Below are 26,638 nucleotides of genomic sequence, written 5' to 3'. Positions count from 1 at the left end.
GTCTAATGTACCAACAGGGGTACAAAGGCACCATAAAGTGGTTCATTTTCACTGTTTTTCTGTCAATATAGGCAGATTTAATGTGGCAAATGCAAAGGCTCTTTGTCTTATCAAACAGAAATCCATCATCATTTTTTGAATTTACATGAAGCTCTCTAACGTGTAAAGGTCTTCTCTGTGTCCTGACCACTCCCCGTTGGAGGTTCACCAGCATCTGGCCCGGGGCTTATTTTCCACCCTGGGATCCGTCCAGTGGCTCCGCTGCTTCCAGGAAAATAAATCAGAGCCCACAAATAATGTTTGCAGCATGCTGGACAGACACACAGAGGAAGGAGAAAGAGAGCCAAAAGGGATTGGCCACTTTCGTCTTTTAAAACATTTTATTATAAATTAAAACGAAAAAAGCTAAACTTGTCGTCAAGCAGCCACAATTTGACTTTGTCTTGGGATTTATGTCAAGCAGGCAAACTGTATGTCATGTACATTGGTTAGAAAATGGTTGTAAATGAATGAGCTTATCCTCTGTAACAAAAAACTACAGTACAAACTTGGCCCATACCATCAAACAGGCAAAGGCTTTGTTACAAAATCACAAAGTAAGAATAAAGGCATTACACTGATGTGGGATGTAGGATATAAATAGTAATTTCTTACAATTCGAAACTCCTTTGAAAGGTTATATATCATAATATAACGTGTCATGCTATATCTTTCAGTATCATTAAACCTTACAAACCCCAGGCTTGGCCGACCCTGTGCAGAAACGTGACGGTTTGTTGTGATTACATCATTAAACAGATAACTGATGGTTATATTCCTTCTAACTCAAAGCGGATGCGCAGCAGAAGCTGAGATTTCTTAGAATTTAAATCACTGGATCTTGTAATGCTAAGCCTCCTTTTGAGCATGAAAGCAATTACTGTTTTTATAAACTATTTCTTTATGTTCCCAGTTTAATGTTACAAACTTCCCAATGTTACAAACTTGCTGTCTTAAGCTGAGACAATAATTCTGATTTCTGGAGGAGCAGAAAACCTTCATACAACTAGCTCCACATGGTGAGCTGTGACCATCAACAGTAACAAAGCGGTAACTTTAAACAGTTCCAAATCTTTTATATCATTACATGACATATTTTTGCCCGGCACTGCATACTTATAGGGATCATTCCACATTGTTAGTTTTAGGACAGAAAGTTTCCTCAGCACTAATCACCATTTCTGTGCAATCAAGCTTCTGGACTTTCTGGAGAAATGGTATGAATGGGGAAATTTATCTGCTTTCTTCTAACCCTTCCTGTGCAACTTTCTGAGGAACAGGACTACTCAGTTTGAGTTAAATATCAGGAAATGTTCCATTGGCATGTTCTCGGATTTCTCTTCTCACCAGGTGTTGCTCTGGTATGTGTGGCGGCAGCAGCTGACGTCAACTGACTGATTCACAGTCATTTAGAAACAAAACCCTGCTGAAATATCTGCTCTGTTATCTCATTTCTTCTGTCAGCTTTGTTTTGAATTTCTGCTTAATATATCTAACTGCTGAACATCTATCTAACACACTTTGTCTTTGTGTCCTTCATCATACTAATAAGCAAAGATGACATCATACATCATCTGATTTCCACCGTCCCATGCGTACAGCTTCTTGTCCAGTGGGCTGTAAGCCAGCTGGGACGTGTGCGTGTGCATGTTCGTGAACGCCAGGCTTGGTACAGTGTGTGTGAGCGTGTGCGTATCAAAGGCGTATGTCACGTTGGCGTGGTGACGCTCCATACTATCGACTGCGTAAAGCACGCCGCACACCAGGAAGGTGTTGCCGTAGCGACCACGCCGGAGACCTGTTCGAAAGGTCTGTATTGTTTGAAGGTCTCGGGGATGGAGGTGGATGAGCAAGATTACTTCCTGGTGGAAGCCCTCTGTGTCTAGAGCGGGATAAAGCAGCCACAGGCCGGACTCATCTACCGCCAACTCCACCTGCAAAGAAAGAAACGGCACCTTTACATATTTTTAGTTTGAGGATTAAAAAAATAACTATTTGTAAGTGGTAGTGATGGTCACAATTGGTGATGATCCGACAGAAGATTACCCTCAAAACATGCATCTTCATCACTTCGATGGAGCATTTTAGCATCTTTCAAGATGTTGTTTTGTTTTGGGAACCCACAACAGCTCGAGCTGTTCACAGACTTTAGCTTGGATAGACTCATTTACTCAGCACTAAACAACTGCTAAACACTTAGCAGCTATTGGTGAACACATCTGAGTGTTCTTTCAGGTGTTGGGGAAGAACAAAAAAAAACAACAACTCGAAAATGGATATTAATGATTTTCCATCTCTGGTGGTTGTGAAGACTCGCAACAGTTTTCACCAAGTCCCAACATGCAATACGTCAGAGAGCAGTGGCGTTGACCCTCTCACCTGACAGTCAGAAACAGTTTCCAGGAAAGTTCAATTATTCCTCTGAGATTTTTTTTCCTACCTATTCAGCATTTGTCTCTACCCCTTACTATTAGCCTCACAAACTCTTTAGTGATTTGTGGTGTTGTTTTGTTCCCAACTAACCTTTACTGACCCCTAAAAGTCCCAAGCGTACATACCTAGAGTGTACACCATCATGCAGTGTTTCCTGTACATCTGTTAACAATGCCGCCTTACTTCAGTCTGTGTCCTGTGAACTTGTTCCTCCAGTAAAGCATCATGTAGCGTTGTCCAGGCAGACACATATCTATGCCTCAGGTCGTATCTGACGACGTCCCCGCTGAATGCCCGGTTGTAGTAGAAAGCTCCATTAAACACGACGTGGCCTGTTCCAGTGAAACTGTAGGGCAGCTTGTATGAATTACTCACCTGACCTGAGCAGGAGGAACACACAAAAAACACACTTAGAACCTTTAGACATATGGAGGTTTGATCCACTTATCCAGTCGCTACTGAAAACTATCTACTGACTTACAGCTCTAGATGAACTCTTACCCCAGCAGATGCTAATGTCTCAAACTTTCTTTCTTTCTAACCGCTGACTATTTTCTCGAAATGCAGTTAAAGTCTTTCTGAAACGTTCACTTTCAGCAGAGTGCTCTTGATGACGTTCATTTGCCCCGGGGCCTGTTTGTGAACACCACCTGTATGCAGACTGCGAACATCAGCACTGTCTGATTTCACAGATGATTTCCCACATAGATACGTCCTGCAGGTTCAGCAGCTCAAACTGAGTCCCTCTCGTACGAACCTCATACTACCACGGCCTATGGATTCTGATATTAAGTTTTTGTATAGACTTTTTCTTGTGTGTGTTTGGCTTATTTCCATCTTCTATATTCAGGTCAGCTTTATTTATGCTGCAGTTTGGTCATCAGTTTATATTCTACACCTTGCCTTATATTCTACTTTACTTCCTGTTTTAAATGAGCTCTTTCTTCTCTTTTACATTCCAGTTGGTTTTGCTTCCTCTCCTTTCTTCCTTTATTTATTTCTTGTCTTACCACCTATTTAGTTCCAGTACTGCTCCTTCAGCCTGAAAACAGACACACTATGTGTCTGTTTTCTTTTTCTTTTTCAGCTGTGCTCCAGAAATATGCTCAAGTCAAGTGCTTTGATTTTTGAACAATCTCAAAAGATACATGAAACAAAAAATAATGATAACCCAAAGTAAACCTGATCAAATATTATGAGACAGGTTCGGGAACCTAAAACTTGGACTTGGTAGAGAAATTTTTGGATGTCGGTTTGCCTCAAGACATCTGATGGCATAGACAAGGTTTAAGGAATGTTTAGTTTTTTTACAGCTGATTTAAGATAAGAGCTACTTTGACCTAAACACAGTGGAATGGTTTGGCCTGGTTGGAAACAGAGTTTGAGTTTGTTTTCTTTTACACAAACTCCTATACCTGATTTGAAGGCGTCCATGTCTCGGAACTCCAATAGATTGCTGCCATAGTGACCGTTGGTGAGGTAGATGACGTTGCCATGGCCACGAGCATCTCTCATCCAGGCTCCATCCCTGAGTCCATAAGAGTTCTGCTGGACTGGTTCAGAGATGCTTGCGACCGTGTCCTTACACACCGCTATAGGAGGAAACGCAAATGGTGACACTGTGAATCCAGGCTTAGAATTTGTGCATTCACTCCCAGATAAACTACTACTATTTTTATGTGTTCAAAATATTACAACCCCGTCTGCCTAAAAAAAACCAAAAAAAAACACAATACTTGTTCATAGTTTGTCCCTTCTCAGAGACCTCAGCTCACATGAAGCATCTCACAGGTCTTGAATATTTTCTCCGTTTCTCCACCCTTTGTCTGGGCCTTGACTAAATCAGGTATTCACCTTTGTCCATTTCTCTGCACTCAACTTACACTACACTACCAAATGATCTGGGATGTTCAGAGGTTTTTGCTTAATCTGTACGAGGTCATAACGTTTTGGCTCGTCAGTGTAACTCTACCAGGCTTTTTGGTGGTCTTCGCTTGGTCAGCAGGGCTCTCTGTCCAGCTGATTCGACTTCTGGATCTTGGCTGGGACGGTGCGACGGTTGGAGATGCATCAACGGGTGGACTGATATTAGTATCTGAAGAGTAAGTGGTATGCAGGGGGGCAGGTGTGGTGAGCTGAATTGTTGCTCTGCTTGTTGTTGTTTGTTGGGAAGTAGGCGTCAGCTTGGTTGTCATTTGTTTTGGAGTTGTCAACTCCTCCGTTGGCTTGGCTGTTGTTGCTTTGCTGGTTGCTGAGGAAGCTTCTGGTGGGTGTGTGGGTGAGACTTTACTCAGAAACTCTGATTGATGCTTGTTGTCTTCTACTGCGGGGACACTGGCTGAATGTCCCGGAGTCTTGTTCAGGAATGTCCTGACAACTGGCATCTTGTCAGAGATCTGCAAGTCATCTGCAGCTTTTGGGATTAAAGTAGCTACAAGAAGCCAAAAATGAGAGAGGAGAGGGGTTGGTTTTCAATATTTCAATACTTTAGCTTTGGCCATAACAGTAAAATTGTTAATGTGTGACTTAAAAGCCATCAGACCCACCGTTTTTTCCTCTCCCTTTCTTATTCTCCTCACCCTCCTTGTAGGTCTCCTCTTCTGCTTTATAGAAGGTCACTCCTCTGATGACCACATTGTTCTTGTCTTTGACTGGCTTTTGAGTTTCCGTCTCGTTCCTGACTGGCCGCTGTTGCTCCAGACCATCTTGCTGTTGGTTTTTCTTCAACTGGCTTTCATAATTCTTCTGCAACAGAAAGCGTGGTCTTGTTTACAGAAAATACAGACAGATGAGTTAAAAATGCTCAGAAATAGTTTTTGGAGGGTGTCTCTCAGGTTCAGTTTTCAGATTCATTAGACTCAGACAGAAACAGCGGGATGGTACCTGCTTGTGACCGTAGGCAGCTGCTCCGCTTTTAGTCCCCGAACGCTCCAGATCGCTCGCTTTCTTTTTCTTCTGCTGCGCCTTCTTGTCTTTATCCTTGTCTTTAGCTTTTTCCTTCACACGTTCTTTCTCTCTCATTATTTCAGTAAAATTTCGAAAGAAATCCTGGGAACAAACAAGTGGATTTGTAGGCTAAACATTAACCCAAAGTCTGTTCTTAAAGGGTTAGTTCGCCATTTTGCACATTAAGCCCTGTTTTTAGGTAGTCTGGGGTGAATTATAGATGTTCTGATCACAATTTGGACATTTGGTGCTGAACGGAGCATTTAGGTATCCACTGCTGCAGCCCCCCCACCTTTGCATTGAGTCAATGACCACTCAAGCAAACAATCATAAAACGGCATTAAACTTTCGTTTGAAAAGACATGGAACTCACCGTGTGGTCAGTGGTGGACAGCGATAAATTGACCCGAAAATCGCAGCGAAATGTGCCTTCTAACAGTTGTTTTAGCATTTGGTGGACCTATTTTTCCGGACACCGTTGAATAGCAGCAGCAAGACATCCAGACATGAAGACGGACAATAATGGTAATATAACTTCTCTGGAAGCGTATTTCGCGGTGATTTTCGAGCCAACGTATCGCTGTCCACCACAGACCACACGGTGAGTTTCATGTCTCTGCAAACGAAAGTTTAATGCCGTTTTATGATTGTTTGCTTGAGTGGTCATTGACTCAATGCAAAGGTGGGGGGGCTGCAGCAGTGGATACCTAAATGCTCCGTTCAGCACCAAATGTCCAAATTGTGATCAGAACATCTCTAACTCATCCCAGAATACCCCCAAACAGGGCTTAATGTGCAAAATGGCGAACTAACACTTTAAGCACGACTCACAGGAGGTTTACTGAGACGTTGAGTTTTACAAAAATGAATGTTGAAAAAGTGAAAGTGGAATAAAATCACAAGGCTCAAGGACACAAGAAAATGAAAATGAATTTTCCCTTTAAATCAATGAGACAAACATAGAAAGAAATGACTTTATAAACATGAATTAGAAAGCCTTGGAGGGGCATCTTCAGTTCACCGAAGCCCTTGCATGAAGCCCATGGTCAGACATATCGTTACAGCTCTGTCTGAGTTGGACAATGCTCTGATAATTTCTGTTGTATAAGGGAAAAGCATGATGGTTTGTTTGAGTTTCTTGAAATCGATCAAAAGAAAGATTCAGCTACAATGCCCCACAGAAAATAAAATCAGTGGGAAAAAGAACCCTGACCATTAAAACACACAAGAACCTACTTTTTGTGATCAAAGCCGAAGTTTCTTGGCCAAACTAACCATTTCCAAACTAAATTTCTTCAACAAGACGCTGTAAAGTTTGTGTGTACCCACCTTCTCCATGTTGTCTACGCGGGCCAGCAGTTTTGTGGTTACAGAGTGGAGCTTTAACAAGTCCATTCCATACAGAGAGCCTTCCAATAAGTCAATGATAGTTGCCATCTAGTCAGGCAAAACGCAGATATCGACAGAAGAAAACATGAATCAAAGCAAACATCTTCTTACATATAAACAACATATAAAATGAAAAAATACATTGCGTGTGTTTGCGTTTCTACCTTGATATCATCTTTGTTTGCTTCCTGTAGTTTTTTAAACCTGTACTCTCCCTCACAGGGGTTGACAGCTGAAGGTGGAGCCATGCACACACACTTCTTGCAGTCTGTCCCCTTGGTAATCGTCTCCACAGTGTAAAAATCCTGGGAGAGTGATGCTGGGTCGCTGTCGTGGATACGGCTGCAGTCAGAGCGTTTGATTGGTCGGACAACACAGCGGCAAACACAGTCGGACCCCGATGACACCGTTTTTACTTTGTCATAATCACCCAGCAGCTGAAAGAGAGGGGGGAAAGAATTCTTTTTTGGAGTATTTTTCAACAGCAGGTAGCTCAGATTTAAAATAAATAAATAAATGTATGTGGGTTTTTATTTGATATTCTATGTTACCCTGCAAGATATGTTGAACAGGGACACTCATCTAAAAAGAAAATGTGGTGCAGCATGAGTGAGGATGTGCAGCTGCAGCAGTGCTGAGGCGCCCGGTAGAAGATAACTGCGGCGTTTACAAGCAGGCACATTTTGGTTTGGAGCACTTACAGTTTGAAGGATGTTATATAACCAACCACCAGAGGGATGCAAACTGTTACCACAGAGTGGGCGCACACACACACACGCAGCTCTTGGTCTGGTGTTTCCCATCATTCAAGTTGAATGGACAATTTCGGGGTTTGGATTGTGTTTAAAGGAAAAATCAAGCATTGTCCTGTTTTCGCCAGTAACAACCGGTGTGACCAAAGCAATCCCAAAACTCCACTTGATATGGGAAATTCTAAATTTAAGGTTTACATTTCAAAAGGGAGCGCAAGTCCTTAAAGGGGAAGTTTGTTTTTTTTTTAAACCTGGACCTTCTTTCTGGCATAAAATAGTTTGGTGAAAGTCGGCGTCCATCGGAAGATATTTAGATCACTCGAGATCCGTATAATGGGAGGGAACAGGGCATAGACAGTACAACCTCTAAATAAGGCATTATCTGTCTTTCTTTCACCAATACTTTAAGACGAATTAATGAATGAACACGTTCTATTGCACTGTTAGCTCAGAGCTGCCGTGTTGTTGTTATTGTGGGCTATCGACTATAGACTTCATCTACACACGCTGCCGTACAGCTCATACTCAAAGTCGTCGTCCACGTCGTCAAAATCCGATAAATATCCTGCCATGTTGCACAAAACTAGCAGTAGCAAAGTCTGTGTGAAGTTAGCCGACTGTCACAGAGCACGGAAGAATTGAATGAAGTCATCCCACCAGATGCATGTGTAGAAAGCTTCCTATTAGCCCCCGATAGTCCCGGTTAAAAACAACAGGGCAGCTCTGAGCTAACAGTGCAATAGTACCAGTTCAGTCATTCATTCGGCTTAAAGTATTGGTGAAATAAAGGCAGATAATGCCTTATTTAGAGGCTGTATTGTCTATGCCCTGTTCACTCCTGTTAAATACATACACAGATCTCGAGAAATCTAAATATCTTCCGAAGGACGCCGACTTTCACCAAACTGTTATCGGTGAGTAGATGAACGTATTTTATGCCAGAAATAAGGTCCAGGTTTTAAAAAAACAAAACAATGAACTTCTCCTTTAAGGCACAAGAGCTTTGTATTCTCTTGTGGTTTTGGCTTGATGAGGTAAATGGAAAGTTCTGCAGAGCTAACATAAAGTAACCACCGAGACATTGTTTGGTACACAGGTTGGTTGGCAGATGGGACCGAATGATGTATCCTGGAGAGAAGAAAGTTCAACATGTCAAAGGTTACAGTTAGAGCAAACTTTCTGTAACTGTCGTGGTTGTCTGTTTTTTTTTTTTTTCTATTTGAAGTAATCTTGGTCCAGTTCATTTTACAAAAGTTTCACGCGCCAGCTAGAGAAGTTTACCAGAAAACACACCTAAAACTGATTATTTTTACTATGCTGAATCCATCTCACGGTGATGATTCAATCAATCAATCTAAATGGCCCAAACATTTCTTCTACATATTTTTTGAGTTTGCAGTATTCACATTCAGTTTGCTCGCGAACTTTACCGTTGAAACAAATGAACTGTGAGCTTTAAGGGCGACTGACCTGGCTTATGATGTTCTCTTGATTGTCCAGCTCATCCTCCAAAGGCTCGGCGGTGGGCTGCTGAGCCCTCCCCTCCACATTTACAACTGAAGTGTCCCCCCCGGGAACCTGGTGCTCACCTCCCCGCTTGCTGTCTTCTAGTTCAGCTGCGGAAGAAGCATCTTTGGTCGGCTTAACGGGCTCCGCGGCTTCGTCCAACAGCATCTTTACCTGGGAGTGGTCCAGGCTTTTATTCGCCGCCAGAGCATCTAGTCCACGTGCAGTACAGCAAAAAATCAGTAGGAACAGCGCGCCCCACATCTTTCACCAGAAGCCGAGGTCGACTAACAGCACTACTAGTCTCAGGTAATTACCAGGTAGCTGTGCCAGTCTAACAGTACTGAATAAATAAACGCCCACGTATCCAACAGGTTAATAAACTTCTCTGCAAATAAAGTTTCTTTCCAGACGCTGAAAAGGGGGCAGTTAACTGCTCTTGAAGCAGTCCAGGTTTAACCAAAAAATAAATAAATAAAACAACTTACAGAACTAAATAACTTGTATACTCAGATCAACTCTCTTGTGAAGTTGGTTCTTAAAAGAAAAAAAATGATAACTTTAATATAAAGTAGCTCTAAACTGATTCCTGCAACGTGTCGCGGGTGGACTGAATGGCAGCGTCCGCACGCAGATGTCTACACCGGCCCCGGGCCAAAGGGGACTGACTGTGCGCGAGCCCGACAGTTAGAAAGGAGAGCACGCGCAGAGGAGAGAGGACTGAAATGAGGAAGGACTGGGTGAGTGTTTCCAGCCAATCACAACAACTGGATCATTCTTAAACAACACACGCAGCTCCCGATAAGTGAAATGTGAGCTGCGGTCACTTTTGAAACATGACTTTTAACCAGCATTCTGACAAATAAAAAGCTTATTAGTACCACCCAGTACGTTGACTGGCGTTGCTTGATTATCTTTGTTACGAATGAACCTCCCCGGCTGCCTGAATTCACGTTTTTTGGGACCATCGCTGATTAGCTGCAGTTCAAACATGGCTTATAGATTATTTGAAAATACCATATAAAAACGTCGAAAAAGTAAAAAAATTGATTTTTCATAAGAAAAGTTATAAACACTGTAACAATATTCCAGATTTAAAAATAATAGTATGTCATCACTTTGTACACTTTGCAGTCCAAATGATTTGATTGAACAACAGTCCATAATCAATCAATTAGGGTTAAAAATAATTGAATGCTTGTTTTCTCACAGCATGATAGGCTAAGCTTTAAGGCTAAAATCTGTGTTTGCACTTGAAATTGAGGTGTTCAATCCACGGCCAGAACATTACACTTCCTTAAAAGAGTGTCACAGTGGCATTTATGTTGAAAAAACGTTTTCTAAAGTAATTTCTACAAATTGAATTAGCTGTCCCTAAGAGTTTCAGCTGGAGTGTGGCGATGCACAAGCTTCTCTACAGTGGTTGAGAGCAGCCCGTTTAAATATTTAAAAAAACAATGAAAACCTACAATGCAGCAATCAGGAAGCCAAAGGAGAAACATTGATACTTGTGGTATACGATCCTGCTTTTTTTTTTCTGTTTAGAAATTATAAAAAGAAAAGTGCAACTGATGATTGATCTATAGCCACATATGAAGAACTATAGACATGAGGAAGAAGAGACACAAATGTTATTAATAACATTCACAATGACTTATGACATCCTTTAGTTAAAGTCCCTAACTGTACCTGTGTTTTAATTTGAAGTGAAAATGCAAGGCGGAGGCAAAAATAAAGGCTGCGATGAATAGGTTTGGAAACAGTTTGAGAACACACACACAAAAATGTCTGTAAAAGTCATTCCGTTTGCATCTTTATATGTAAATCTTCCATAGAACTTAACAAGTGTCCACAGATGTTTCACAGATTTTGCATGATGACACAAGGGTTAAGAAGTGAGAGTTACAGATGTATGAGACAATAAAAAAGATAACAGCTGAGTCTGTTAAAGTGAAACAGAACTTAAAACAAAACCTAAAACCAAAAATCAAAGTGAGCCCAAACCCCAACTTTCACCAGTGGCAGCACCGTGAATGTACAATATTCAGACCTCATGATGTTAGAAGTTTTTGAAAATCCATAGAGTTGAATGTTTCTTTTGTTAAGAGAAAAACAAAAAATATGTAGACCATGAACTCAGTACTTTTGCAAATATCTTTCTGCCATGGGCTGCTTGGACAGATCTCTACGACCCGTGTACACTTGGATTTTAACAAGATATTTACATCACTGCATGTGTCGTTAACATTTTGTGTATACAAACAAAGTGGAAAACAAGACAACAATAATGACAATAATCGGCTTTCCTCACTTTTACCTGGAATGCATTAAAGTAGGGAAATTAGTTTTTTGTGATGCCAGATGAACTAAATAGTGTCTCAGCTCAGTGTTTACCAGCAGATGGCTCTACAGGTTGTGGTTGGGACACTCGTGTATGATGTTGTGGTTGGTGAGAGGACCGCTTTGACAGATTTCACATTTTAACATGTCCCGCCCAGCTCACCACACACTGAGTCACAGAACGCGGGAAATGAGCTGAACAAAAAAACTTCTTGACACTTCAGAGAGGATCACTTACTTGACATGTGTCCCTGTGTCCCTGTGTACACCGTGCACACGTTCAGCGAACACTCATTTTGTAGACACGTTTGAGAGAAAGGGAAACATACACTATGGGAGCATCTTCTTCTGGCTTGTTGGATGAGGCCAAAGTCAGCCACATTAAAGGTAAATACGACATCCCTTTTTTTCTCTTTTAAAGACTTTGTTGGCTAAGGTATCTCATACTGAATGTGAACATATTTCGTGTACCAGTTTTCAAGGAAAAACTAAGTAGATCGAACAGAGAGGGAGGAGAGATCTCAAGTTGTAGTGTTATTATAGGATGTAGGTACTGTAAAAGTGAGGCACTTGTAGCTACTTGCTTTGATCGCTCAGTGGGATTTGAGCTGAGAATTTCTGTCTGTTTAAAGATTGATATCTAAAGTTAAGAGCGAGTTCCAACCACAACAGCAAATCATTTCTAACTGATCATTGCATCCTTTAGATGAATGAATCCTCAACGTTTACACAGAATGATTACTGTGAACCGCTGTGAGAGATTTTTTAATATAACCTAGCAGGTTTTTGTGTTTTACGAGAGCCCAGTCTGTGAGAGGATGAATGTTTTGTAGACGTTAATGGATCACTTTCTGCATAGAAGCAGACAGGAAATGTGGGGCGGGGATGTGATATGTCAACGACGGTCCCCGGAATCAGACTGAGGTCTCTGCAGTTACATGCCGCCTTCTTTAAACGCCATACCACCAGGACGATCTCAGTGTGATAGTAACACAAGAAAGTAAAGGGAAAAAAAAAGAGGATCTCCTAATTTCAAGTGAACTGAGATCAGTTCTTTTTTGTCACGATAATTTGAAGTTATAATGAACAAACACGAGGCTAAAGGGATGTGCCCTGGGAATGTGGATGCTTTTGTTAATTTCTCCATGTGTGCATTCCTATACGTGTTATCAGCACGGTCACATCCTGTTAGCAATCTTCCCAGCAAACTAGAATGTAATTATAGCTATTTCCAACTATTATATTATTATGGTTTTTCTGATCTCTCTCTATCTACTCGTGTGTGTGTCAGAGAGATGAAAGTCAGGCTCAAAACTGACCCAAAGAATGTGTGATACGAGCCCCACACTGTAAACAGAAGATACACAAGAGATTACGGCCAATCCACCATCAAATATACCAAGACGCCCCCTGTTTAAAGACCTAGTCAACCACATTCAAACCAAGGAACGTGGCTTTAAAGATGTAGCAAAGCGTTATTCAAGTTGTTCATTTTGACAAATTCAGACATGTTACAATGACTTTGTATGAAGGAGGCATTTGCTCAAAAATGTTGTCACCTCCTTGTTCTACATAATGTACTCATAGCAGAACATCCATCTATGACAAAAATAACTCTATCACCTTCGTGTACATTTTTTGTCGCTGTTGGGAAATCTTATCAACCCTTGCCAAGCCTGAGTCAAGTATTCATTAAAGGACATGTATATAGGGGCGCCATATCATCAACTTGTTGAGTGGGCGTCTTTTATAGGACGGCTGTGTGTAGGAAAAAGTGTTGTTTAGTGTTGAAGCTGTTGATTGATATCAACTGAAAACTTTACCAGAAATACTGAGCTTACACAAGGCCCTGTGTAGAACCATATACATCTTGAGATGTAAAGGACTCATTGCAACATATCGGAAGCCCATCTCTTATTATCTGGTGATTGTGCATAGGGAGTGCAAAGATAGACACAATATTCACTAAAATAGAAGTACATGTACTTTTGTACTTTTAAAAAGTAATAACACACGTACAAAAGTTAAAAACGAACCTTTTAAAGACAATTCCGCCACCTGTTTTCAAGAAAAGTCAACTCAACCTCTCATCATTGTATAATTTGAAGTGTGTCAAGCTTTCCTTCCTTCAAATATACTGAGGAACAATGTACTGAAAAATAATAATCACTGCCACGACACATTTGCTTTACAGCAGGCAACTCAAAAAATTTACCTTGAATAAGGTCATGGAGGAATAACTTGATGCTCTAAATCTGCTCAGTTTCATGACTGTCACTATTTAGTGGCTCTTCTAGTTATCAACACTGTATTTTCGTCTTCTTCTTGTCTGTTTAGAGAAGTTACATTGTGTTTGGTTTGTTGTGTTGCCATGAATACCAAGTGATGGTAGAGTTAGGGCTAACCCTAACCCTATTTTGTGCAAATCGAGGCAAATATATAGCACTTTTAGCACCCCACAGTAGAGCCAAGGCTAAGACAGCTGTGTCTTGTTGCTGGTGTGGATGCCCTTATCAGCTGACTTGGAAGCTGTATTGAAAATCGGGACATTCCACACATGCTAAATCCTCGCCACACAGACATTGAGAAGCCGGAAATATTGATTGCATCTGTCTGGATAGAAATACAACTAGAGACGGAGAGACGTAATATCAACTGTGTCCAAAACCACAGCCAACGTTGAATAAAAGAACCTATGCACCCACAGAAAAACATGCAACATCATGAAGGCCCCCGTCAATCAGCCGGTTAAAGATATTCTTGTTGCGAGGCTACAGTGCTAATTACCATATCATCCACTGAGAATAGTATCTTTTACATTGTCTTTAACAATGTTTTTTGTGCTTCCAGGACTTGTTGACGGTGCCTTTGAGAGCTTCAGTGTGTTTTACCGTCAGCAGTATTCTGTGGCTTACCTTGGGCACTTACACCAGGAGGTGGAGCCCATTAAAGGGGGCAAAGGCCTGTTACTCAAGCACAGGGTAGGAGCTAAATCTATCTCTGGGTCTAATCAACTTAGGTTTATAATAAGTACATGTAGCATAGTAATACTAGATGCAGCTGGAAAATCTGTGTTCATTTTTATTGGTGTTAAATTTGAACCAGTGTGTGTGTGTCTGTCTGTGTGTTTATAAAGCCTCACAATAATCCAGAGGAGGTGCTGTACCAAGGAAGTGCTAAATTCTCCTGCTGGGATGAACAGGGAAAGAAATGCAGAGAGAGATATGTTGTCCTGAGAAGCGACTACAAAGTGGAAATACATGACAACGAGGAGGTAACACACAGTCATCAAGTACAGGAAAAACTTCTGCACACAAAACATGACATTTGCTGTATAAATGATTTGTATTCTTGCGATGGATATTGTTGCAGAATTTTGGTCGTGGATGTGCAGCCAAGTTGGTCCTCCAGCCAGCAGGGGGCATCGTGTTTATGACTGACGAGGAGTCTCGAGCTCAGCTTGAGAAATCCTGCGATGGAATACTAAATGGTGATTAACAAGTACAATGACATATTAACTTCCAGGTCATTACTGACTTGTTTGACTAAACTTGTATTATCTGCACTGAGAGAATCAGTTGTGTGTCTGTTCATTTCTGGATAGAACACTCAACAGGAAATCTTAGTAGGCCTATGGGCAAGCTGCTTAAACCACACAGTTCCGTTTCTATGTGCTAGTTTACCCATGTTAACAAAATTAGACCTGCTGCTCAGCTGAACTGCTGACATGCGCAACCTTCTCATGGGTGGGGAATTTGTCACCATGACATCATTCACTGCTTTGTGGACTAAATGGTAAATGGAGTGCATTTATACAGAAGTTTTCTTGTCAAATTCAGTCATTCGCATTGATATTCATACAGCATTTACAGAGTGAGTGTTCTGGAGCCTCAAGCTTTGCATTTTTTTCCCTTTCTAAACTGTACATTACCAATATTTAGTGGATCTGACTGACGACCAGCAGACACAGTGCTTGCCCATACAGTAGAAACTTCACAAGGTAGCCTCAGCCAAAACCATGTACTATTTCATTTCATATTTCTCTCTAAAGCAACCGTAATTCACAAAATGAACACCGTGCTTACTATACATCTTGCAGCAAAATGCTTATGAAAAACAAGGCTGCATTGTCTTAAAGGTGGGGTCTGTGATGTTTTCTGGAGCATTTTTTATCATATTGTCTGAAATCCTCCTCACGACCCCATTGCACCCACTAAAATAGAATGTTTGGAAAAAAACCGAAATCTTTTAGTCCATTGTAGAGGGTGTAGCAAGAGGAAATGTCTGACCAATAGAAGTAATGATGAGTTACTTCTATTGGATTCTGACACACCAATCAACCGTCAGCCCCCCTCACCCCTCCCCCCTGCGCGTTCACAGACTCGTGACTCGTTCATGTGTTTTGAAGGCGTGGTTTCGAGGGGTGGGCTGAAGGGAGAGGCAAGGTTGTGTATTTTCAAAAATATAGCTTGCAGGAACCGTTTTTCCAAGATCTCAGACCCCACCTTTAAAGGGACACTATGTAATTTCTTCCCCCATCTAGTGGTGCAATTTTATTTTGCAAAGTCGAATGAATTTGCTCTCTAGCGCCTCGCGTTTTCAAATGTGCGTTGAACTACGGCAGGCAGTATGTGTCAAGATTCAAGAAGCTCACGTTGCCTTTTCAAATCTCTTTTTCGCTTCTTTGGCGACGAGGATCCCTTCTCCTGTGGCGTGGCATAACTATGGTCTTCCATTGCGAACAAAAGTGCAGGCCGTGCAGGCTGGTTTATACCAGAGAATGTCTAATGGCATAGACTGGCTCTGTTTATAGCTGCGTGCAAACGTGACATCAAAATGGGGAAAACGCGATTCGAAGTGCTTTATGTCCCTCTCGGCACTTCGTCGTTTTTCATAGACCGGAAGGACATGGCAGCCTCCATAGAGTTTGCCCGCTCTATGTAGATACAGACAAGTTATTCTTCACTCAGGAGGATAATTGAGATTTTTGACAGAGATGGTTTTACACTAATGAGGACTAATTTATGAATGAATATGTTGATTTGAGCTAATAAATGACTTAATATATTACATAGTGTCCCTTTAAGTTTGTGATAGATGCTGGGCTCCTGCTTGCAACGACACCCAAGGAAACATTGAGGGAAGTTAGATAAATGTAGTTCAGATGGACTTCACATTTCCTAAGGATCATGTGACAAAGTGAAACTGAGCCCCAAAGAAAAATCTAATAAATGTAATGTTGGTTACACTCAGGGTCAGTTACAGTTGGTTTCAATATTGGTGTTTTAAATTCATTGCAACGCTAAAACTCAGTCTGAATCTGTGCTCAGTTCATGACATTGTATTATTATATTGTGTAAAAAGCTTGTCTCTAAGATAAAAACAGGCAAATTCCCGTCTGTAATGTCATCTCTGTGTGTGTCTATACATTTGTATACAGGAGTAAAAGAGAAATCTTCTTCGGTGGTGTCCTCTCCAGATGTATTTGCTGTATTTCTTCACCTACCTTACACAGGCCACACCAGCTTCCTGTTTCAACAAGAGAAGGAACGAGATCACTTCCTGTCTGCCCTAAAGACCTGTATTAGACACCGTAACCTTGGTAAAATACTGTATACTTAACGCAATGTTTGAGTGCTGGGCAGTCCTATTGCTGCAAAGAGATACTCACAAAATGAAAAACTGCTTTACTTAACTTCTGCTGTGAAGGAGTAGTTCTTGTGAATGTATTTTCCTGCTTTATCTACAAGAGTTACGTGTCAAGTTTTAACCAGACTTAAACTTAAAAGTTTTTGACGTCAAAATGTCGTTTTACAAGTGAAGTTTATCATTTAATAATCAGGCCATTAGGTATAACAGTACTCCCCATGTGGTGAGTTGTAATCTTGGCCCCGTTCTGTATTTTCATATTCTCCTAAAGCAGACAACCAAAAACAGGGTGTTAAATATTTTTATTTGCTGCAACAAAACAAGTTGGCTCGCCTTCAGTGTGTCACCAACATTGTGGCAGTTGCCTTAGTGACAGATAAAATATTAGTGCTGCTGACTTCCTGTGTGGTTAGCAGGATACAAACCAAAAACAAACCCCTCTACATCATAGTCATAAGGTTGTTAAAAGAAAAAAAGTGGCAGTGGCAGGAAACAACATACTGCTGGCCACCAGCAACTATTTCATGTTAGATAGTTTCAGAAGCACTGGCACGAAAATAAATTAATGTGTCATTTTATTTGTTAAATAGCATAAATTTTGTTGCTTTCTGATCATTTTAAATCTTTGTTTAGTCAAGGTGGCAATGACCTCATGTGGCAATGTGACTCTATGGAAAAAATATCAATTATAGTTAAAGGTAGGGTAGGAGATCCTGGATTTTGAGTCCAGCGAAGCTGCATTTTGAAAATACACAGGTAAAAAGTCCCAACCCTTTTCTTCACTTTCCCCCCGAAGGCACGCCTCTAGAGTACATGAACGCGCACGAGCACGAAGGTGCACGAGCGCTGTTCTGACAGCAAGCATCGATCGTTGCCGTATTTAGTATTTAGTATTTAGTATTTAGTATATGCTAACTATAAGTTTAATAATGCTAGGTGCTAGCCAAGCTGGCTCTAGTTTAGCTTCCTGCCAAGCTTCGTTCACGGGGCAGGGTACGCGCACGGGAAGGGGGGGTCCGTTCACAATGATTGGATACTGTTTTTCCTAGATTGTACGTTCTAGAGGCCACTAAAACTTTTCATATTTGTGTCAAAACTTTTAATTAATTGGTTGCAATGGGGGTGTGAAGAGTATTTCAAGCAATACGTAAAAAAATGTTCCAGAAAAAGATCCCCTACCCCGCCTTTAAGGGAGAAAGTTTGTCATCTGATGGAACGATATATAAAGAACACAGTAATTTTACATTCAAAAATATGTAAACCAAAAGAGAGATAACAAATAACTGTGGTTATGAAGTGCAACATTTTTTAACTACAATCAGCCACTGTGGGTGCAAAATACACCTTAATCTTTGAACTTTGAATTCAGATTGTAACCGAGATTACGTGACCAGATTCTTAAATTTGTGTTTGTGTGTGCATAAACCCAGACTGAGGAAGATGATTCACAATTTAACTGGGAAGTGAAGGGACTTCTTCTCCTGATTTTTCTACCTCCAGCAGTATCTCTGATATCCTACCACTTAAACCGCATAGGAACACGGTAGTTGTTACAGTTCGTGGTGGTGGAGAGGAGCAAACCGAAATGCAGATCAGCAGGCTGGAGGCAGCTCGAAAACTTGACTGGTGATTTATTTGAAAACAGAAACCAAGAATGCAGCAGAGCCGGATCACCTAGAACTATTACTGAGAAAACTAAATACAAAAAAAAAAATCATAGGGCCAAAAAAAAAATAAAAAAGATACCAAAGAACAGAGTACAGAACATTTCCAGAGCGTTGTAACAACAAGGATCTGACTAAGACTGAGCTGAACAAAGGAGTATGTGTATATATATATGCTGTATATACATACTGAGGTATGTCCTACATCAAAGGACAAGAAAGCACGAGAGTAACTACAAACAAAAAGACAAGTCACGACTAGACAAATCCAAACAAAATAAATCCTTTTTTAAACCAATGACTCAAGAACACAAACAAGAAAACAGAATCAAGACAAAAAAAACACAACCAAAGTCCAAAAATCCACAAATCCTATCCTAATAACCAAACACCACACATATTAAACATGCTTAAAGACAAACTTCAGTGTATTAATACAAATATATATTAATATGATATTAATATAAATCATTGTTTTCATTTTTGCTTAAATATCATAATCTTGTTTTTTAAGATTCTCATAACCCATCCAGGTTGGCACCCGTTGAACACACACATGCACAATCTTTTAATCTTTAATGTCACCTCAAGTGTTGGTGACATCAGCCGCTCAGTTTTTAGCTCTTACTGTGTCACTCACACTCGATGTTGATGACAGATCTGAGCATCCTTCCTCAGCATTTGTGGAGCTTTCTGTTCCTCAAAGCTTCCCAGTTTAGCAAGAACAGAGTACCCAAACCATTACGAGGATGTAAAAAATGATATTCCAAAGAAAAGAGAGATGTGAAACCTAACACAGATAAATTAAGCAATACTTGAACGGTACAGCTGCTGAAGCCGAACAGAAAAATCCTAACAGTGGCTTCATGAATTACATGCATGGTTTGAAAATGTTATGGTAGTTTAAGATAAGATAATAAAATAAAGAATACTGACCTACAGAACATTAAGTCTCTAAATCATCATTTTGGGGACATGTTTGTCGCCATTAGTTAGCTGACAGAAAAGAGATAAAGAGGAAATGAGAGAGAGTTGAGGAAAGGCATACTTCATGTTGTGGTTAGAGTTGAACCCTAACCCTATGCAGCCAGGTTACCCATCAGTTTCATTTTTAAACTTCCTAAAGCGGATGAATACAGAAGTTTTTATCAAAAATTTCTCAGAGAAAAAAATAATTTATTTACAGCTATTTTCAATTATTGATTAATCCAGATTTAGTAAATCTTCGTGGCAGCAGGACAACAAAAGTTGGATTGAGTCAAAATGGACTAGTGCTCATGTCAAAAAGGACATTTTTTATATTTATTATTTAGTATTTATTAGTGATGCTTAGTTATCCATATGAATTCATCTGATTAGACTGGATATAATCGGTTGATCTCTTTCAGACAATGAAAGTAATTCTTTGACTTTTCTTGTAAGATCTTTTTTTATTTTCTTTTTACAAAAGAACAACAACCAGTGTGAAGTGTAGTTTCATAACAGACAGCCTCTCACTTATTTTCAGTGTACCATCATTTCATATTCATTTTAATCAGTCTCTTAACTAAAGCTTGAAAAGTTTGTTTCAATGAGCTTAAAAATGAGACTCAAGAGAGAAAAAAACCATCAACATTTCCACCAAATTTCTCCCAAAAAATGACAAGATCCATGCTTTCCACAGACCCCTGGCATGATGCATCCCATGAGAGCCAGGCGTATGCTCGAGCCCTCCGTCTCTACTGCCAGGACAAAGGATGCTATGAATCCTGGGAAAAGCTGCTGGGCACTGAGGAACAAGTCAGCAACACACACATACCCTTACTTCAGCTCTCTGGCTGTGTGTGGCTCCTTAGCCATATGCCCCATAAACATTGTGTTTATGTGTGTATAGGTGCTGGCCTCCCAGGTGATGGAGGAGGTGTTGCCATGGTTACAGAGTCAGCTTCAGTCCAAGGTGAAGGGCAAGAAGACTGAAAGGATTCGACAGTGGCTGACGGTGAGTTGAACTGACACGATAAATTTACAGCATGTTGTGGTGGTTGCGATGGTCCCTGAAGGCAGCATTCAATACAGGCAGGCTTCATATGATGAAACGGATGATATCAAATATTCAGCCATCGCCTTCCAAATCCTTACAAGTGTTTGTGTGAATGTTTAAATGGGCAAATCTGAATTTTGGGACGGTTTCACATCATTTAAAACATCTATACATGTATGTAAGGTGTGTAAGGATTTTGAAGTCTTGAAATTGGAATAATTTTACAATTTTGGAGCCTTTATTGTGAAACTGCTTCATCGTCAACTGCGGACCAATGTAGTGATTACACATTCTGGAGTTGGGCAGCATTTCAGTAGTTCAGACTGAAAGCGTTTTCCAATAAATCCTGTCAAAGTATTCCAAGTGAAAGAGACAGACTATTTTACACTCCATACTCACTACAAATTAGCTTGATGCTGATGTAGTCCAAGATTTTTTCCTCCAAACTGGACCTCAAAAGAGTAAACTCTGCAGGAATAACCCTTTAATTTCCTGTTCTACTTCTTGGTAGCATGTTTCTGTAACATTACCGTATCTTATTCAAATGTTGTGGAGGTTTACCTGCTTGAGCCATAATGCTTAAAGTGAGCTATGTTGTGCCAAATGATGATTTATGATGAAATTTCAACCGCTATGTTAGAAAAAGAAACTTATAGGGGTTAAATATTTTGACTAAGTTTAGTTACATTTTTTTCTATCAAGTATATTTCTATTGGAGATCTTGTAATCTCAGGAGATTCAAGTATCTGACACGAGTTGTCCATCTATGATTTCTACTAGCTCATCTTTACATAATAAGTCAAAACCTGACCAACTGCATCCATCAGCCTTGAAATGAATGTAGACATCTGCTGTCAGATGTGAAGCCAACCAAATGCTAGACACTGGCTCCAATAGGCTGTCATTAAAAACAACAGGAAAATTTAGGAGGGCACTTCATTTAACACAAAATTAATGTTTGCATCAACCTTTTTGGTTAAAAGAAAAAAAGGTTGCTAATTTTCTAGCAAAAAACAAACTATTGGTAAATATTTTTTGGGGATACCTACAAATCTTGTTTCTGTTATTGTTGGACCACATAATGGCACGTAAGTGAAGTATTATGCAGGAGGGATCATATTAAAACGCTACTGGTTGCATGGGGACTTTAAAGATACTGTTTCTCACTGTGGTCTGATGCTATCTCATCACGCTGACTTCTCAGAATTATAGATTACTTGTGTCAGAATTTAGATATTAATCTTAACCCCCCACCCCACCATCCAGTTTCAAACTGTAATTTGGCAGTTTTAGTACTTTTTGAACACATTTTTTTATGGTGGAATATTTGCACATATTTCTGTGAGCAGACAGTGCAGGCAACCTACACGCTGGTGCTGGAACAGCTGTCTGCAGCTTTGGAGGCTCTGAGGGAGGAGTGCCGTCAGACAGCATCAGCCAGTCAGGCGCTCATCAGATCCAATCTGGACCAGATAATGTCCTCTCACAGCTTCCTGGAGCAGAAAGTCAGAGGTAACGAATGTGGACACATACTAAGAACAAGAATTCTTTAACAACAGAGCAAATAATCCTACATATGAGTCCACAATCCAAGTTTCCTGTCTGTTAAAAGTCATGCAGTGTCTCACAAAGAATGTTTTTTTTTTAAAGCCAATGTTTTTGTCAACCAAATTTGTGTACGTTCCAGCATGCATATGTGAAGAAGCAGAGAAAGTGTGCAGTGAGTCAGTCGCACCCTACATGTGCTCCATCCTGGAAGCGCTTACAGAGAACATAGGCGCAGGGATTCTGGGGATGCAGCACACACTCCACACACAGATGGACTCGGCCTTTTCTCTCACAGACGGAAGGACAGAGGAGACCAAGAAGGTGAGAGTGGCCTTTGTGTCATTTCTGTGTCATCAGTAATAAATAAAAGGAAACATTTACAAGATTACACTTTTGCAAATTGTTGCTTGAATTTACCAACGCCGAGTCCTACATCCTTTACCTTTAGTTTATGGTTGAGGCTTTATCCGAGCATGTGCTTCCTCTCCAGGTCTTGTCCAGTCTGCGCTCCGTCAGCCTGGATCAGAGCTACAAGAAGGTGGAGAACCTGAGAGAGAAATTTAAAGACTTAAAACAGCGGTTTGGATTGAGCAGCGCCCAGAGGCTGGTTCACGTTGCACATCTGGAGATGGAGCGGGTATGATGCGCGACCTTCAGTACAGCTGTGGCTTTACAAAGATCCCAAGCAGAAACAGAAAAGGTCAAAAGCTGCGGTTCATGGCATTTATTATTATTTTGTCTGTCTTGAAGCTGCTTGACAGTGCTGTCTACACCTTGGAGCAGTTCCTCCAGTCATCCACCAGATTGCAGCCATCTCAGGTTCCTTTGAAAATGGAGAGAGCTAAAGAAAGGGTACTCAAGGTAAAAAAAAAAAAAAAAGTGGCATCTCTGTATAGGACAGAGCCACTCACAAACTCTTTTCACCCATTTGTTGCGGAAAGACTGTATATCTTAAGCTGCAAGAACGCAGCTACACACTGACAACTTGTCGATAAGGACTAGAAAAACAAACATGAGTGGAAACAAGCAGCAACCTTAACGTGTATTGACAATGAAAAGGCCAGACTGTCCCACATAAAACTGGAGCTGGAACATTGTGTAAGACAAAGCTAACTTCAACTAAAGCTCTTTACACAAGGCATCTGCTATAATGCAAAGGTTATTTCATTGATCACAGATGTAATAAATCACAAAATGTAAAGAAATGTAATGATAATCTCTGTGGGAACAACTGGTTATCTTTAGGAGCCATTCAGGCTGCATTCAGGCACAATAATCAGCTGAAGGTCACTTTGAGAAGTGTCCACAAACTGAGGTTAGACACATAAAATGTAAGAAAATCGACCTGAGGAGTACCGGTATGCTTCAGGATGTGTTTAACAGGGGCATACTGTTGGTAAAGGGTGAGACATTGTGCTGCATGTGCAGACAAGGTGTAACCTCAACCACCACAATTCTAGCCTTTACTCTAAGCGTAGCCTAAACCTAATTCCAAGTTATAATCCTCACATAGTCTGTCTGAGCTGTGATTGACAAAAAATATCCTTAGAGAGGAGCCAAATCACAGATCATTCACAGGCAGCAGAGACATTGAACACTAGGACAGATGAATATTTCATGTTTGAAACATTTTTAAGGATAATTCAAGTAGGAGACAAGCCATTCATTTGAATTTTGTTCTACTAGTAGGTCAAACAAATGCAATGAAATCTTTGATTCAGTCTGTTAAAGATTGTGTGTGTATGTGTTTGAGCAGCAGCTGGACTATGACAGCAGAGTGGTCCAGAAGAGGCTCTATCAGGAAGCTCTGCTGGAGATCACTCTTCCTTCTCTCACCAGGAAGATGGACAGCAAGTGGAAAACCGTACGTGCAACTCACTGCTGCACTCCGTTTGGCGCTCACGTTACAAAGTGTAACATGTGTTTTACTGTGTGCAGGAGTTCCAGAAGTTCGAGGAGTTCATTTTCTCAGACTACAGCAGTTTCATACTGGTTCAAAATGTTTACGACGATGTTCTGAGAAACATCCTCAGCAAGGAGATAGAGACAGGTGAACACACACACACACACACACACACACCTTTTCTGCAGAATCTTCAGAGATCCTGAGGTGAAAAACACATCACTTGATCTAGTTTCTGATATCTGGTATCCTGTAAATATATGTAATATTTCAACCTAAAATATCTCATGAAATCAAAAGATTTTTTTTTAATATTTATTGTAATTGAATCTTTTCTCAGGTGAAATCTTTACTACTGTACACTGTACATCTTAATGGTAAAATTTGTGCAAGCATACACTCAAACTGCCTGTTCATCTTTCAGTGGTCCAAGACGCTGCCAGTAAGAAGAGCAACAACCTTCTGTTGGACACTTCAGATTTAGCCATTAGTCAGTACAGTCTTATTGGACAGACGCCTCCTCTCTCTGCTCCGGCCAGCCCAGCCAATGATGCTCGACGCTCATCCTCGACAGGGCGCAGTGACGATCAAGAAACTGCTCCTGTGGTTGAAGACAGAAGTCAAACAGCAGATGTTTGCCCTCAGAACAATACAGAACCTAAAGCTGATACAAAATCCGATCCCAGTATCTCTGAGACATCCGAGCAGGGCACAGCGCTTCTGTCTCCCGTGATTGTTGTGACGCAAGAGTTTCATGACAATGCAAGTGAAGAGGCTTTTCACTTCAAGGAAACCAAAGAGGAAGACACGATAGGAAGTGACACACCAATAACAACCGATTCAACAGCAGCTGAAACCTCCAGCTCAGACGCAGCTGGTGCACATAAAGTGGATACGCCCGATCCTCTGGCTGACCTGGAATCTACCATCCAAGACTCTCCTGAACTTTCCCCTCTGGTCCCGGTCCTGTTAACAGATGTCCAAACAGAACATACTGAAAATGATCATTCTGCCACACCTGACCTCTCAACTTCTGATCAAACGTCAGAGGAGGCCTCTTCCATCCAGCCTCCTTCACCATCTCACTCCACTGGAACGAGTGAGATGGATGATCCAATGAAAATCAGCCTCGGCTCATTAAGTGAAGCGATCGCTCCATGTTCCATGGAACCTGCAATGAAGACGGCAGTACAGCAGCCAACTGACAGAGCCGTCTACCTGACGGGAACAATCAAGGATAACTGGGAGGTAGAGAGAGCAAAACAGGAGAAGCAGAAAGAAGTGGCAGAGCAGGATGCAAATAAGTCCAACATAGAAGGGGGAGATGAAGAGAGAGAGGAAGAACATGTGAAAGATTCTACTGAAACAGGAGGTGAGACGGTTTGTGAGGGCTGCAGACTGTCTGCACCACCAGCAGAGAGTGCCATCGTTTCAACCACAGAGCAGGGAGAGAGCGAAGAAAAGCTGGAGGACAACACGGGTGGTGAGCTCAAGGGGGAGACTCCAACAGATGACGGAGAAAAAGCAGCAGAGGAAAAAGAAGCAGATGACAGAGATTGTGAAGAAGAGAAAGAAAAGAGGGAGAAAGAGGCGGAGGTTCTCCAAAGTCCTCAGGCAGTGGAGTCACAGCCAGAGAGTGCTGCTGAGCTGCCATTAGACAGTGTGGCAATCATCAGAGAACTTGTGACTGAGATCACTGAAGTGGAGACAGTATTAGCCTCCTGTCCAAGCAGCAACAGTGGCGCACCGTGACATAAACGCCGCCATGACAACCGCAGGCCTTGATGGATCACCCAGTCAAATACACATTAAACATCACAGATTCTTACAAAATGGTGCAGAGAGGAGACAAGGGCTGAATCCAGACAGAAAGTGGTTTTCATTCTGTAACAAGCATTTCTTTTTAAATCAGTCATACAAATACAAGTGAAGTTCACCTAAATGCATTTTTTTTAACAGTTAAATTGATTCAATGACCAAATAAAAAATGTTGAACATGTTTTTGTCTTAAAGCAGCTTAAATGTATTTCTTGGCCACTCTGGGACGAGACCACCAGCTGAGGAATCTAGACCCAGACATTATCGCCTCGTAAAACTCTGATGTTCAGCTCACTGCGCCCTGTTGTCCAAGCAGTTCTTGTCTAAAGTCTTTCTTTTATGGCTGAATATTTGCTTTCAAGGAGCACAAGTTCCATCCTGAACATTTTGTAGTGCATCATGTGTCATCTATAAGCTCTAACATGTGAGCCGGTCACCCTTTAAAGCTTCCTGTATTTTCACGTTACTCAACCATGATAAAGTACAATGCATTAATTAAAGCACGGGTAAAAGAAAGGCCCAAGTTAGAAAAGAAAAAAGAAAAAGTTTATTAGTGATATTAAGTTACCCCGTTTACTTCCTTGGTTTTTTTCCCAATGCATTTTGACATCCTTGGTGTCAGATGTTCGTC

At 40.9% G+C, this 26,638-nt stretch overlaps 2 protein-coding genes across 2 annotated transcripts; one reads left to right on the top strand and one right to left on the bottom strand.

The window, feature by feature from the left end:
• Positions 1-368: 368 nt before the first annotated feature.
• olfml2bb (olfactomedin-like 2Bb) lies at positions 369-9,712 on the bottom strand. The gene is made up of 9 exons (XM_075482328.1): positions 9,030-9,712; positions 6,972-7,244; positions 6,748-6,855; positions 5,356-5,520; positions 5,019-5,217; positions 4,445-4,903; positions 3,888-4,064; positions 2,656-2,852; positions 369-1,973 (listed from the first exon to the last, which is right to left on the bottom strand). Exons 1-9 carry the CDS (start codon positions 9,327-9,329, stop codon positions 1,584-1,586), a joined length of 2,268 nt encoding a protein of 755 aa, XP_075338443.1. The 5' UTR covers positions 9,330-9,712; the 3' UTR covers positions 369-1,583.
• A 1,875-nt stretch (positions 9,713-11,587) lies between these two features.
• On the top strand, positions 11,588-26,188 carry LOC142399185 (protein Niban 1-like). Its single transcript, XM_075483692.1, has 14 exons — positions 11,588-11,792; positions 14,256-14,386; positions 14,542-14,679; positions 14,778-14,895; positions 16,846-17,007; positions 20,382-20,497; positions 20,592-20,696; positions 22,088-22,250; positions 22,426-22,607; positions 22,777-22,923; positions 23,037-23,147; positions 24,043-24,150; positions 24,225-24,336; positions 24,614-26,188. The coding sequence occupies exons 1-14, from the start codon at positions 11,738-11,740 to the stop codon at positions 25,939-25,941; spliced, it is 2,976 nt and encodes a 991-aa protein (XP_075339807.1). The 5' UTR covers positions 11,588-11,737; the 3' UTR covers positions 25,942-26,188.
• Positions 26,189-26,638: the final 450 nt, after the last annotated feature.

The sequence above is a fragment of the Odontesthes bonariensis genome, chromosome 14 (genome assembly GCF_027942865.1).
Source record: "Odontesthes bonariensis isolate fOdoBon6 chromosome 14, fOdoBon6.hap1, whole genome shotgun sequence".
NCBI classification, from domain to species: domain Eukaryota; kingdom Metazoa; phylum Chordata; class Actinopteri; order Atheriniformes; family Atherinopsidae; genus Odontesthes; species Odontesthes bonariensis.
The sequence above is the reverse complement of the archived record's forward strand: the minus strand, read 5'-3'. Positions and strand labels throughout refer to the sequence as shown.

What these genes read in the sequence shown, in the direction of transcription:
- olfml2bb (XM_075482328.1), bottom strand. Translation starts at nt 9,329, where the DNA reads ATGTGGGGCGCGCTGTTCCTACTGATTTTTTGCTGTACTGCACGTGGA. An exon ending in CAAACAAAGATGATATCAAG is followed by an intron (nt 6,856 to 6,971) that starts GTAGAAACGCAA and finishes TTGCCTGACTAG; the next exon opens with ATGGCAACTATCATTGACTT. An exon ending in CTGCCTACGGTCACAAGCAG is followed by an intron (nt 5,218 to 5,355) that starts GTACCATCCCGC and finishes TTTCTGTTGCAG; the next exon opens with AAGAATTATGAAAGCCAGTT.
- LOC142399185 (XM_075483692.1), top strand. Translation starts at nt 11,738, where the DNA reads ATGGGAGCATCTTCTTCTGGCTTGTTGGATGAGGCCAAAGTCAGCCAC. An exon ending in CAAAGTCAGCCACATTAAAG is followed by an intron (nt 11,793 to 14,255) that starts GTAAATACGACA and finishes TTGTGCTTCCAG; the next exon opens with GACTTGTTGACGGTGCCTTT. An exon ending in GCCTGTTACTCAAGCACAGG is followed by an intron (nt 14,387 to 14,541) that starts GTAGGAGCTAAA and finishes GTGTTTATAAAG; the next exon opens with CCTCACAATAATCCAGAGGA.